Source organism: Lactuca sativa, chromosome 3, assembly GCF_002870075.4.
Source record: "Lactuca sativa cultivar Salinas chromosome 3, Lsat_Salinas_v11, whole genome shotgun sequence".
NCBI classification, from domain to species: Eukaryota; Viridiplantae; Streptophyta; class Magnoliopsida; order Asterales; family Asteraceae; genus Lactuca; species Lactuca sativa.
In genome coordinates, this window is record NC_056625.2 from 153,983,758 (window position 1) to 153,999,167 (window position 15,410).

Here is a 15,410-nt window from a genome sequence, read left to right on the forward strand (position 1 = left end):
GGATAAGGTGTCTAAGTCCATAACTTATTTGGTACATACTTGACCCGACCCGGCATGGTCCATTTGGGTTGCACTTCACCCAAACGATTTATGGATAATTTTATGAGAATTGTATACTTACGATTTATTAATATATTATAAGTTATAATATATTAATATGAAGTCATGTTATTTAATTAGTTTTAGTCTTAAATTAATTATGAACTAATTTAGAGATTAAAAAGAAGACTGATTAAATTATGGGCTATTATATTTTATATAGTGTGGGCTAATACTCATTTGTTAATGGGCTAAGCTAATATGAAAGTCCATGGATGATCCATGGAGCTTTTAACCCATGGATCCTTGGAAAGGAAAAGACATGGGTTATTAGGGTTTCACCCTAACCATGCACATTATATAAAGAAGCATATGATGCAAGAAATGTGACACTAGGAGTGTGAGACTTAGTGGTGGCCGATTCCACAAGAAAGTATACTACTCTCTCAAAGTTTTCCAAGTGTTTGTGGTGATTTGTGATTCCATTTGAGGCATTCACACTATTGGTGCTTGGCTCTCAAACTCCAAACAATCAACCATCATCAAAAGGTATGTATTTCTACTAGTACTTTTATGATTCATAATCCTTATGCTATGCTAGTTAGGAAGAAACCTTGGAAGTTATTATTTGCATGTATTTTAGAAGAAAACATAGATCCAAGGTTTATTAGGGTTGCATGCACACTTAGGAAGTGTTAGATTGCTCAAAACCCAACATGCCTCAACCCAACCCCAACCGAACGAACATGTGCACATAAATATCATACGCTAGCTCATATCATATAACAGTCAAACCGATCTAACAGATCACTAATCATAGCAACATCCTAATAACCAAGATACAGACTTAACCAGCCACTAACATAGCATCATCCTATAACCAAGACACCGACCTAACCACATCACTAAGCATAAGCATATCACCATCCTAACTACCAGGATGGAATCAATAAACATATCGTGCCATAATTCAGATACAATCCATAAAGGGTCGGCCTTGGTGCCTTAGACCCTATTGATATAGTGAGGATAACTCACCTGGCACTGCTGAAGTCCCGCGAATGAAACTCCAGCTGCTGGTTGACAGATTCCCAAACTGCCAACATCAAACAATACCCAACTAATAATTGGGTTCCAAGCCTAAGCTCCAACTCACACTCCAAAGGCCCAATAGTCAAGTAATGGGCCAAAGTCCAACATATAGCTCGATTTTCCAAATTAGGCCCAAACCATTACATGGTCTCTCTCTAAGGCCCAACCATTTATGCCAGTCCAACATTTGACATTCTAATGGCCCAATATTATATAATCATTAAGGCCCAAACTATGTCCCATATATGGCCCAATTTTCCAAATTGGGCCCAAACCCTCATATGGGCCTTACCTTAAGCCCATCAACATATTCTAGTCCATATGATTATTCTTGGATGTCCCATTAATAATACAATTACCAAAGCCCAATAGAAAGGCCGAACTCAAGGCCCAAGTAAAATTAGGGTTTCACATAAAATGACAATTAGAGTTAAGTGTTTCTCACTTAACCCATTAAGGACTTAATCCAATAAGTCCATCGCTCTACTAGATAAGTCATATGGTGTTATTGGGTGTAATTCACAACTTCATTCAAATGGGCTAAAAGTGGGTCACAATAAGTCCAAAGCCCATAAATCCAATATTAGGGTTTTCTAAACCCTAATTAAGGTTTCCAGCACTATCTTAGCCAAAGAGGCCCAAATAGCTAGGTATTTTGATGAATTAAGTTTCATTAGGCCCATTCGGGTTTATTAGTACCTTTGTCGAAACATCCCAATGAATCAAACACAACAAGCACACCGCCACCCAACACGGTGGTTGGTGGCGGCAGGATCGGCAGCCACCACTTCACCGTGGTGGTTAGGGTTTCTTTTTCATTATTCCACATTCTAATACATTTTACAAACTTTAATCCCAAAAAACACACACTAAAAATAAACACACACACACATAACCACCTTATGGTGACTGGCGGTGGTAGATGGTGGCAGCCACCACACATAGTGGTGGCGGTGTCTTTTCCGTGAACTCCGGCTAAAAAAAACACCTAAATAAACACTTAAAAAAATAGCACACACTCCAGCCACCTACCTGGTGGCTTATGGTGGTGACAACAACGGATTTGGGATGGCAGCCACCACCTTACGGTGGTAGCGGTGGGGTTTTCTTCATATCTCCGGCCACAAGATGCTCTTGCAGCCTCATACCATCACAACACACGAACCTACACACCACAACACGCCCACAGCCACCTTTCACGGTGGCTAGTGGCGGCAAAAAAGGGTAGCACGGCTGCAGCAACAACATTATTGGCAACCAGACGGCTAAAGGTGGTAACAGCAGCGGCGACCGGCGGCCTGGGCGTTACACTGAAGAAACGACGACGAGATAGGAGGAGAGGAGGTTGCAATGGAGGGACGGGGCCCGCTGGTGGTCTTCGTCATCACCGGAAAAGGGAACGCCGACGGTGCTAGATTGCGGTTCGGCGGCAATGAAACAGTAACACGAACGTCTTCGCTGACAGCTAAATGGCACGACAACTCCTTGGTGGTTTCCGGCATCTACAATGGTAACGACGCTGGTGGGGAAGAAGGAGGGTTGTGGCTGGCACTCTCTTTAGGGATAGGGTTAGAACCGGGGGTGACGGGTTTATATACCCCGATCCCCCAAACTTGTTTCCATAATGACAAGTTCAGCCCCTCCCTCCAGAAATTATTTCGAAGTAAACCCCCATACTTATCATTTAAACCCTGTCCTCGAAAATCCATTTCAAATCAAATCCGAAATTTACCTAACAGTCCCTCCCTCTACAAATTATTTCCATGTGAAGTCCTTGTGTTACCAAATGACCCCTCCTATATAAAACCTTTTCAATTTAAGTCCACATGATACCAAACACCTCCTGTCTTCTAAAAATCTTTACAAAATAAGTCTCGAATTTTACACTTTAATCCCCACCTTCTAAAATTATGACAGTTAACTCCTCGAGACCAACACCTTGCTATATAATTATAAATTTTAGGGCTACTATCCATTCGTTAATTTTTTTATTTATTTATTAAATAAACAGGGTGTTATAATTGCAAATCAACAAACACTTTGAAGACACAACATTCCTATTTATTGGACATAAATTCACTCTAATCAGTTGCCCTTCTTCTTCTCTACGTTTCTATTAAGTGTATAAATCATAGCTCCCTACTTCAAAACTTGATCACAGGTTTGTGTTTTTAAGGAAAAATTAAAAACCAAAACCTAGTAGATAAAGGCTATTGTGGTGATGTAGATGGTATGGTGTAGGCTCAATGGTGGCGGTGATGGTGTTTCCAGTTAAAAAAGGTGGAATTTGATTCCATCCAACCACTATCTATGTGACACCATCAAAAAACCTACCTACAGATCTTCTCGTTCGTCATCGAGAAACCCACACAAAAAATTGACTTAAGACTCCCATCTCAAACTTGCAACTCGAACTTCTAACCATTCAACTGAAAAAAAATCGAAAAACATAATCCCTTATTTCTATCTCCCTCAAAGTCTCTTTCTCTCTCACTCAAACTGTTGGAAAAGAATGTCGTCAAGGTCACAAATTTCGAAGCTTTGAATCATTCTCCTGTTCTTGATTTTTTTATTTGTTTGATACAAATTTGTCTCTTTTGTTTCTTATTTATTTGGGGCTGTTTGGGAGTGCTTTTTGAATTCTAAAAGTGCTTTTTAGACAAAAGTGTTTATTGGTTTATAGTGATGGTAAAACAAGTTTTTAAAAAGTGTTCGGATTAGCTTTTACGGTGAAAAAAACAAATAACTCAATAAGTTCAAATGTGTTTGGCTTAACAAAATGTTTTTTGAAGTTATTTTGGTTAAAAAACCAAAAACAGTTTCCAAAAGCCAAGTTTACATGCTTTTTAAAAAATGTTTTTTGAAGCTAATGGAAAAGCTATTCTAAAAAGTGCTTTTAAGTTTGCCAAACATTTTTTTTGACTTATTAGCTTTCAAAAAGCCAATAAGTTGTTTTAAAAAACAATCCCAAACACCCATTTGTTCCACCCGTATCAGTTTGTTTGTTGAGGTGGGTTTTCTAGCAAGGGCATGATTTTTGTGGATTTTCCAACAAGGGAGTAGTATAATGGTAACCGGTTTATCCATTTAGTTTTTTCAAAATGACAAATTAGACCCGAAAAAACGATTTTATGAACCCACAAAACACCAAAAAAGTTTATGGACTAATTAGACCACTTTCAAAAATATTGTAGGGTTAAAATGTGGTTTCCTTTTAATTATACAACTTTACATTTACTTTCTTTTAATAATATCTTTGAAGATTATATATATATATATATATATATATATATATATATATATATATATATATATATATATATATATATATATATATATATAAAGAGAGAGAGAGAGAGAGAGAGAGAGAGGCTTAGGTTATTATATTCTAACTAATTATTGTGCGGATATCGTATGTTATGAGAATGATAAAGAAAATATATTGTTTGATAATATAAATAAGTTCAATCTTACATAACTATTATCATTAACAAACATTCTCAATAATTAAATCGTCTACAAGGTTATTATACACTTATTATTATTATTCTCATTTTTGTCAGAATGTTTATTGGGTTGTATTCTGTCAGAACTAAAATAAGTGAAAAACGATGTGTGAGAACCAAAATAAATAATAATTAGCGAGAATGAATGAAAATGACGATATTTTTATAAGGTTGAACGTATTCAAATTGCTAAATAACTTATTCTCTTAGTAATTCTAATAGCATACGGTATCCGCACAGTAATTAGTTAGAATACTTGAACCTAGTTCTCTCTCTCTCTCTCTCTCTCTCTCTCTCTCTCTATATATATATATATATATATATATATATATATATATATATATATATATATATATATATATATATATATATATATATATATATATATATATATATATATATATATGAAAGAGGAACAAAATTTTTATGATGATACTGGATTATGATATAATGAGATTTTTTTTCACATAACATAATAAATTGGGGGTAAAAGTTATGGTAAGGTGAGGCAAATTTAGACGATAATCTTTTAACAACACAATAACTTGCCTTCTTTACCAAATAATATCCTGTGTTCCATGGTAAATCTACAAAAATAACAAATTGATCTCTTTTATTTTCAACCACAATTTGAAATCAAACAAATTTCAATATCCACAATTATATTCACAAACACCTAAAAGATGATCATTAATTCTTAGATTAATCTGTCTGTAATTTCATACATACAATTGAATATAATAATATAATAATAATTAATATTTACAAGCATGAAACATGAATAGATATCTTGAAAAGTAATATGATAAACTAAAAATCTTCATAAACATAAAAAATAGATAAATAGATAATTTAACTTTTAGTTATCTATTTATTTGTTTGTGTTTATTATGTAATGGACATCTTTTGAATTTATTAGTCAAATTATAGAAATTGGGCCGTAAAGGATGGGTGGGCCTTCGCTGATGAAAATGTATTATGGGCTTAAGATTAAAGAGGAACATATGGACTCCCTAAATAGGAAAAAAGTAGGTGATTTCGTCAACTCCTCAGTTTTTTTTGTTCTTGAAAATCATGCATTGCATTGCATAATTAGGCATATTGCATGATATATTATCTATGCCATTCAATTTTGAAAGAACATTTTCAATTGATGTGGTATTAGATATAATATACTTGTGTTAAAACTTATGTATCTTGCTTACGAATTCTCTACATCGATCCCATCCTCCCTTTTTCTCTTCCTTAATGTAGCAAACACCAGCTCCTGTCTCTAATATATGTGTGTGTTTCGGTGAATATGGAAAATAAGGTGGTGGTGGTCTGATGTTGATGTTGGAGAGAGTATGGTATGGCAAAGACGTTGAAATGTAAAGAAACCGGTTTTTTCATAACCGGTCTAACTAAAACCAAACGGTTGGTTTTGGAATGGTTTATAATTTGGAATACCAATTTTTGGATCTGCTTTTTAACCAAAAAACAAAAACAAAAAAATGTTAAAGTAAACTTTGAGTAAAGAAACGGGTCATCTGATTGGAATAAAATTTGAATGGAAAGGTGGGATGGGAAAATGTACTATGGGCTTAAGATTAAAGAGAAATATAAGTGAAATAAGATGTGTTAGATGAGGCTAGGTAACTGTTAGTTTAGGATAGGTATTAGTAAGGTTCTAAAAGACTAAAAGACGTGAAACGTGGTGTGACGACAAGTTCAAACCTCAAGCTTAACGAGTCATGACGTTTTTCAAGGCGTGATGTAATAGACGATTTTGTATTAGTTTATAATAATATTACCGCATAAATATGGATTTATATCAAATATAACTAGTTTTTAGAAGTATTATATCAACAATTAATAACAAAAAGTTAACAAAAAATACAATACTTGTATGTCTGATTAGAAAAGACATAAAAAAGAACAAAAAAACGTGTCTCAAACGAAAAAAACACGTGTCATAACACGCCATAATGCATCATATCATGCCTTGCCACGCGTCATGTCTAACAGCAACGTTATGAGTCTTTTCGTAACGGCGAAACCGCGCCTCACGCCATGACTCGCCTTGGCGCGCGCTATGGCACGCCTTTTAGAACAAAGGGTATTGGTGATGCCACTGATCCCACTTTCATATTCGATTATAAAAATTATATCCTAAACCAGATTCTGTCATGTCGGATACCCGATTACTAAATAATCATTGGGCTTGAAGGTATACCCACGAGTATCATGCTTTTTGTTTATGAACATAATAGGTTAAATATTAGTCGTTGAAATTTTTGCCAACAAAAACGCAATTACAATTTCATCCAAAAGTGACTTGATTGTTTTAGTGTTTCGAATTGCTAAGAACATTAACAAGTTTAATATCTAACAAATTATACATAAATTTAATCATCAATATATAAACTTAAAATTTTAAATTTCATGATAAATCAATCCAAATCATAACATGAATAATAAAAACAATATCATTAGTCTTCATTCTAAGATGTGAGTAGTAATATGCATAATAAACTTTAGATTTCTAATATCATTTATAGTACAATAATATAATTTTAAAATTATGTTATTTTTTTTTTTTTAAGAATATAAGTATTTTACAACTCCATAAAACACAAATTGTCATGTATATAGAAAAATTATTGTGTACGAATTACTTCCTATTTTCTTAATACCATAACCATCTCAAACCTGCGAAAGTTTTTAGAACATATCTCATGCTCAGTCTTGTAAGTATTTATCTTGCCCAAAAATTCCGAATTTGATTTTTCTTAGTGGGTTTGGGTTTTGTTGTCATACCTACACCTATATTGTCTACCTGTCTATGAGGACGATTTGATAAAGGTAAGCTGACTTTCAAATAAGGCTTTTATGAGTTTTTTTACCACTACATTATAAATTTTATTTACCAAATAATTGCACATTCTATTTTTATTACAAAAATATAGTAATCATGCTATAGACCCATATTTAATTTTATTTAAAAAAAAAAAAGACAAGAAATAAAACTAACACAAATTTACCAAATGGGCCTTAGCTTCGTCCTAGTCAGGTCTACTTGTCATCGTATGGTCCACCTCTTTGCATCTCTTTCTTCCGACGACCAGCATGACACCACCAACAATCTCTAACCGACAACTTATCGTCCCTTTTTCACCTCCACCAACCATAATCCTAGAAATTGGCAACTCTCATCAGCATGTATCTCCGGCAACCACAACATATTAACACTTGGATTAGATTTTGGTTTTACCAAATACCCACACACTTATGGGAATGACTTTCAATGAAAAGATGGTTTGAATGGTGTTGGAAGGGAAATGGATTTATGGGTGATCCGGTTCGACTTGTACAAAGCAAAAACTCGCAGTTCATTGTAAATTGACGGCAGTTGGTAGTGAGAATGGGTTTTTTTTTTCTAAGGAGTGGTGATGATGATAAACCTACCTATGATAAACCGCTTGTTAACACAACGATGATCAGTGAGGGATAAAAAGGAGGCAGAAGGAGGGTTCGGAAGGAAGGGTGCAGATTAGAGATGGAATTTAAATATCAAGCCATTCCCTTTCTTCTTCATTCTTCCAAATGGTGTTAGAAATGAAGACTAGTAAGTTGCTATATATTAAGACTTATTTGGATATGTCTTACTAGCTTAAAAGTAACTTATTAACAAGTGTTTACTAACATATTTTGGTGGTTCAAATCTTGTTTGATGGACATAATAGAGAACTTCTACTTGGAGTTTTAATATCATCTTCATCAACTTCCTAATTGTCAAAAGGAACAAAAATTTTACTTTCTTTTTTTATTTATTTATGTTTTAATCTTTCTAAGTTCTTGCAAAATGATAATTGGTAGGTTAAAATGATTTTATTTTATTTAAACATAAAATTGTTTCCGTTGTTAAACTCTTAGTTTTGACTATTTATTTTAGACTATTTTTGAATAAAAACTCAACAAATTATTTTACTCTTAAAGTAAAATGGAGGAAGCTCTTTTTCCCAGTGAGTTATCCCACAATTTACGTTTGTGTAGGTTTACCACCATTGTCACTCTAAGAAAAAGAAAACACCTGTAATTAAAACCACAAAACCTACAAATGCTCAAGTCATTCTGTCATCTAAATCGCCCCTATTAAGACCAAAACAAAACTAAAATCCAATTGATTGTGTGTTGTGTTCATTGGAGATACTTACGGACTAAGATGGGAGTTATTTATTTTCGATGTCATTTGTAGAGATGACGAGACACGAAGAGTATTGTCGATCAGAGATGGCAGGTGGCGGTAGCCGAAGAAATAGATGGCAAAATAAAACCAAAACAAAAGTTATTCGAGACACAAATACGGTAATTTGTGTGTAATACGACATGACACGAATACATCTTGAAAAATGGAATACGATTTATTTCTCTTTGTGTATTTGTGTCGAGTCAAATTCGTGTTTGACATGTGAAAATGATACAAATATTCGAATTATCTGGTCTAGTTTTCCATTTCTTTAATACGAAAAGATGGGGGCCTAAATAATTACCATGACATGTAAGCCCACAAAAGGATTTTGCTTCGTGTTTGACACAGATTTTGCTTCGATGTTTCTCATATGTGAAGATATTTGAACTTGGATTTATAGAAGATAAAGTTCTCTTTTTACAATGACATGTAAGCCCACAAAAGGAGGCCCAAATAAGATCCTCTCATGGAATTTTCCAATATTTCAAAAACCGTGTTTTTGGTTAAACAGGTATGGTGATCGGTTCCGGTTTAACCGGTTCGAATGTCGGGTCAATCGATTTCTATAATTTTCATCATTTATTCTATTTTCATATACATATATACATAAATAAAAAAATTGACGTTCATAAGTTCAAAAATTAAAAATACAAAAAAAAAAAAAAAAGTTGTAGACCAATCAAAATACATTAAAATAACACATAACCATTATTTTTACATCAATCCACATACATCAAAAAAAAAAATTATAATACCGAAACAAAATATAGTTTTAGATCAATACAAAGACATCAAACAATTTCATAACATTTGCCATATGTTTTTATTTAAAGAAATATAAATAAATGTGAAAAATACCACCAAAGTTTATTATTCAAAATGATTTCTTTCCATATGTTTTTATTCACTTTAATAGATTTAATTTAACAGGTTTAACCAAGTTTTGTAAAAACTGGCTCGTTAACCAGTAATAGTTGAACTTCACTGATTTCCCGTTCAACCGGCCGGTTCAAATGAGTTTTTAAAACATTGAATTTTTAAAAAAGTACAATAATAATTTTATTCCAAAATCTTCGTTTATTAATTTTTATTGTTTGAAAAAGTTAAATATGTCTAAAACAACTTATATCCCAAAATCTTTATTTATTAATTGTTATTGTTTTGAAGCATTAACTAAAAACTATTTTTAGATAATGGGTTATTTTTTATAAGCTATAATATAGTTTTGTAAACGAATCTACTTTCACCAAACAAAACCTTAACAAACGGGGAGTGATTCTTCCAGGGTAGGTTTTTATTATCCACTAAATTTTTTATTGTAATGACAATTATACCCTTAAGTTATAAAAAGTTTAATTACTAACATGTTTATTATATTTTCCCATAAATAAGTGTAGAAGATATTTTCCAGCAATAATATTCATCTCCCTGTTTCGCTCACATCTAAGTATCAAAGTTCATCTGCGGTGGTGCAGGTACTACTTACGACTCCACCGTCGACATATTATTGCAAGATTAAACTTAAGAACCACCCTTCCAAGTTCATGGAGATATAGAACTGACATGTTTCAGTGGCCATCACCCATCACCCGCCGGAAAACAACTGTTACCCCATCTAATAGAGTTGCAGAAGAGAAAACCCAGCCACATCTTCGTTGTTCACCACTTTATTATCCAACAAATAAAACACCATCTCTAAATTGTGCTCTAGATCCAATTCAAATATGAGAAACTATGGCGATGAAGATCAATACGGGACTTACCAATTCGGCCTGTAAGAGAAGATTGCAGAGATTGGGGTGGCAATGGAGACGAAAAGTTCATTTGATTTGGATAAAACCCACATCTCTTTCCGTTTGGGATTTGTCACCAGGGCGAGTTGCAAATGACGGCAGTGCCTCCAAAGTCGCCAAGTCCAGGTGGCTGGACCGATGAATGAGGGCAGTCGGCGGTATAATCAGCTGAGTTTTATATTATTTTAGGCAAAAAAGTTGTCATCGTCGGATGAAGCAGATCGATATTATTCATAATTTATGAACAATTTGTTTTTGCAAATGCTCGAGCTGGAGCTACCATGTCCACCTCTAAAAGCGTGGCAGACGTACTAATGTGAAGACGGAAGAAGGAAGATGGGGGGCGTTTGCTTCCTTGTTTGGAGAAAAAAAGGATATTATTATTTTAAATATTATAAATTGCCATTAAGGGCACGATAGTCAATATATATTATTTCCGTGGAATGATAAAAACATTCTGTAGAAGAATCATGACCCTTAACAAATTGATCTTTTGTTTTCAATTACAATTGAAATCAAACAAATTCCATTATCCACAATTTTAATCACAAACACCTAAATTTCAATCACCATTACTTCCTACATAAAAGAATTGATCTTATTTTGTTTTCAATCACAATTAAAATCAAACAAATTTCAATATCCATATAATCAAGAATACCGAAACCGGTTTCATTTCTATTTCAACTTAAACTTATCGAAGATAAGATCCTAATTTTTTCGTTTATGACAAGTTGACTCCACAAGCCAACAAACGGAGGCCGAAATAAGGGAATTTTCTCATCGTTATAACACAAGTCAAATACGTCAAAAAAACAACTTTTAAACAAGTAAAATAATAATCTTATTCCAAAGTCTCCATTTATTAACTTCCATGAACACAAAAAGCACCTCTTCCACTACTTTGGTATATCCATAACCAAAATCCCAACACAACACATATTTATCCTAAACAAAGCAAGAGGCCTTCTTTCCCCAAATATCTTCACTATTTACACTTTTTCCCCTTCATTTCCCCCCTAATTTAACTTCACAATCGAACCCGCATCCGATTTAAAACTCCTCTCACTCTCTTCAAACCCTTGTCCAACATAACCCTTCATCCTCCTCTTCAACTCCTTCCTGTAAAAACACAAACAAAAGTACACAACAATCAAAATCATCACCCAATTACATAACATCAATGTACTTTAAAAACCCATAAAATCCCACTTACATCATCAATTGTCGATCAAGATTCGAAGAAGACAACAACCCTTTATTCTCTTCTGCTCTTCGAAGAAGATAAGGCATGATTTGATCAACTGGCCCAAATGGTAAATACTTGCTTACACCAAATCCAGCGTTTCGCAACCCAAATGTCATCGCTTCTGCCATTCCATAAAGTGAGGCAAACTCAAGCTTCTCACTATCTTTCCCAATTCCCAAATTTCTTGCCTTTTGTGCAGCTAATTTTCCTGTTAAATTTCAAAAAAAAGTGAAAAAAGTTAGATTGAATTCGTTTAGTAACAGAGATCTTGAATGTCGTCTCAAGAAATACCTCGGATTTCGAATAGTTTTCAACCATCGGTTTTCAAGAACCAATACAAGTACAACAATCCTGATTCACAATACATTTTTTATCAAATTTTGTGCACTTCGTTTATCTTTTCGATACGTTTAAAATACGAATTCAAGACACAAATCGTGGAAATGATTCAAAACAACAATACCCAGAATAAAAAAACTCAAAAAGATTCAATCTTTTACCTGATTCAAGATTATGGGTAGCGAGAATGAGTCCACCGGGTCCATTTGAGACTTCATCAAGCATAAACGAAGCACAATCGTTGTAACAATTGTGTGTATCGATGATGCTATTATGAATGGGAGATTCAACGTTTAAAGAATTAGCCAATTGGGATTCACTCGACATGTAAGCGCCTCTAACTAACTTGAATCCAACTGGTAATCCCATTTGATCGGCGGCTTTCTTGGTGGCGTACAGCCGTTCGCCGGCGTCTTTCAGGTAAGCTTGGATTGTGCCGAAAATTAAGGGCTTTTCGCCATTGTTGTACATGACAGCGGCTGAGTATGTAAAGTAATCGATTCCTGGTTGGATTGAAGTGTCTTCAGCATCGATTACTACCGGAACTTTGGATTCGATGCTTTTGTTGCAGATTTTTACGAGTCTCTGATGGGCTAATTCGAGATCGTGTTCTTCTTCGGGTGTTAATGGTGATGGTTTTTCTAAAGTGTGGTAAAATGGGCTTGATTCTGAAAAGATCGGAAGGGTTTTAAGCTTCCATGGAAGATTCGTCGATGAAGAATTCTTGTATTCCCATCGAAGAAGATCACTCACCCTTTTAAGTAAAGAAATTGGACAAATTGCAGTGATCTTCACAACCACGAAGCTAACCTGTTTTCAAAAAAAAATGATTAATTTTACAAAGATTCACTGTATCAAAGAATCAAAATCATTTCGTGGTACGAATCGTACATGGGTTTTTTTAAATCAAGAAATATAAAAAGGGAATCTTGAATTGAGAAAATATAAAGAAAATCAGAATAAAATATTTGAAAAATCATGGAAATGTAAAAACAACTTACAGAAGAAGGAGGTAAAGATTGTGTTGATTCAACAGTTTTGATGAATTCTTGAGCGTTTATATCACAAGATTCATTATCAATCGCATGTTCTAAACCATAATCCAACATCCCTCTCAACCCGGATTCCCAAAGCTTCTTAACAGTCCGACCCGTTTCTTCCGTATCCGCTCCGGCAACAAAATGTTCATACGACGTATGTTTAATGACACCCAAAACAATCTCTCTAAACAAACCCACTTGCATGAGCCTAGACTTCATAACCCAAACACCCATATCCACCACCGGCTCCACCGCCGCCAGGTTCAGGTTCGCCGCCGACCGGAGAAGTTTCCCGGTTGTAACGGATGAGAACAAACCTTTCGTATCCTCGAAATCGAATATGGCGTCACGTGAATGGTCAGGAACGATGGTGGTCGTCGGTGGTGTTGGTGGCGGAGTTGGGAAGATTGTTGTTGCCGTTGTGTTGATGGTTGTTCTTTGTGCAGAACGGAATCTTGGTGTGGTGAGGGTGGTGGTAGGGGATGACTTCACACGGTGGACAAATGATCGGATCAATTTTGAAGAGGAGCCATTGGTGGTCATGGCCATCAATGGTCGACGGTGATTGGTGGTTGTGGTGGTGGCGACTAACGACGGTTGATGAAGAAGACGTTGAAAAACAACGGTGTTGCTAAAATGCTAATTTTTAGGGTGTAATAACAAACCAGTTTTTTTTTGTGAGGATGACTTGAAACATAGCAAGGTATATATAGGAAAAAATATGTAAATTCGGGTTGGATCCGAAACCCGACCCGTTTCACGTACGTTTCGGGTTTTTTGTGGAAATTGATCTATCCATATTTGGAGGGAGTAAATTTTGGAAAAGTAGAAAAATCCGTATTTAGTTATGGTGTAGTGGGGTCCATGGGATTTGGTGTGGACCAGGGGTAAAAATGTCATAAAAGGAAGTGCTAAAGTCACGGGGTTGAGACCGGAGATTCTGTTTCGACAAACTAGTCGGCACCGCCAAAGTAGAAAGATTCCGTGCCGGAAAGTTTCATAGAATATTCTCCTCAGATTCTTCACAATGATTTTATAAAAATAAAAATAAAAATGTAATTGAATCTACTTTATAATTTCATTCTTTTTAAATTTTTAATGTAGTGTAATTTAATTGATCTTAATTGATTTATATATTTATAGGTTTTTTTATATATAATTTATATTTTATAAAATTGTATAGTATATAATTTTCAAATATAAATTATTATGTATAAAAAAAATTATTGTATACGAATCAACATACTTTTTTTTATAAATATACTACAAAACATGAAATAAATTTTTGCTACTTATTAAATCAAAATATATAATACGTTTTGAAGTAGTTAATGTAAGTATGTTACAAAATTAATGTTTTTAACTAATGCTATGTTTGTTATAGTTTGGTTAAATTTTATAGAGTGTTCCACATAATATTTTCTATAAAAAGTTATTGGCTAGTTTTATTTTTTTTCCAACTGTTTGAAGGATATGACTATATGAGTGTTAAAATTTAAATTTACTGTTTAATTAAATCTGGATATGTCAAAACAAGAAGAAGATTTTAATATTTTGGGTAAATTTTGCTTATATTTTTGAATATTTTCATAGTTATGTCTATATTCTTTTACAATTTCAAATTATATGTATATCCTTATAAGCTTATAAACTCACATATATAACAAAATACTTAATTTAACCTATTTAAAATTTAAAAACATTATCTTTAAATTGATTTCTTATTATTAAAATACTAATTAACTTGTAACATTACAATATTACAGTTCTTTCATATTACTATTCTCATCCTATTTACTTGATAAATCCTTACAAAATACTCAAACCCACATTGGAGTTAGTTTTTCCATGATCTTACCTAAAGAACCGGAGGAAGAAAAAAAATTTGCTTAGACGAGAATAATTGTAGTTCTCCTAAATCAATTGTAGAAGATGAAATATATTGTTTAGTAATCGATTAAAATATGTAATTAGCAGGTTTTGCTAATCGACTATTCAGAATATTAAGCAACAAAGAATCATGTCATGAATAACCATACTGTGAATATGGAAACCGATTATGAGAATGATTGCAAATATGTATATTACTAATTTAGTTATAATATAATTTAAAGATTGTTT

At 33.7% G+C, this 15,410-nt stretch overlaps 1 protein-coding gene across 2 annotated transcripts; it reads right to left on the bottom strand.

Moving 5' to 3' along the window:
• Positions 1 to 11,481: 11,481 nt before the first annotated feature.
• On the bottom strand, positions 11,482 to 13,962 carry LOC111896317 (proline dehydrogenase 2, mitochondrial). Of its 2 annotated transcripts, none has more exons than XM_023892330.2 (4): positions 13,251 to 13,962; positions 12,411 to 13,059; positions 11,878 to 12,118; positions 11,482 to 11,783 (listed from the first exon to the last, which is right to left on the bottom strand). In XM_023892330.2, the coding sequence occupies exons 1-4, from the start codon at positions 13,836 to 13,838 to the stop codon at positions 11,681 to 11,683; spliced, it is 1,581 nt and encodes a 526-aa protein (XP_023748098.1). In that variant the 5' UTR covers positions 13,839 to 13,962; the 3' UTR covers positions 11,482 to 11,680. The 2 variants fall into 2 exon arrangements, with proteins under 2 accessions (XP_023748098.1, XP_042756244.1); XM_042900310.2 differs by lacking the exon at positions 11,482 to 11,783 and adding an exon at positions 12,202 to 12,261 and having other exon boundaries at positions 11,980 to 12,118.
• Between the last annotated feature and the right edge of the window lie 1,448 nt (positions 13,963 to 15,410).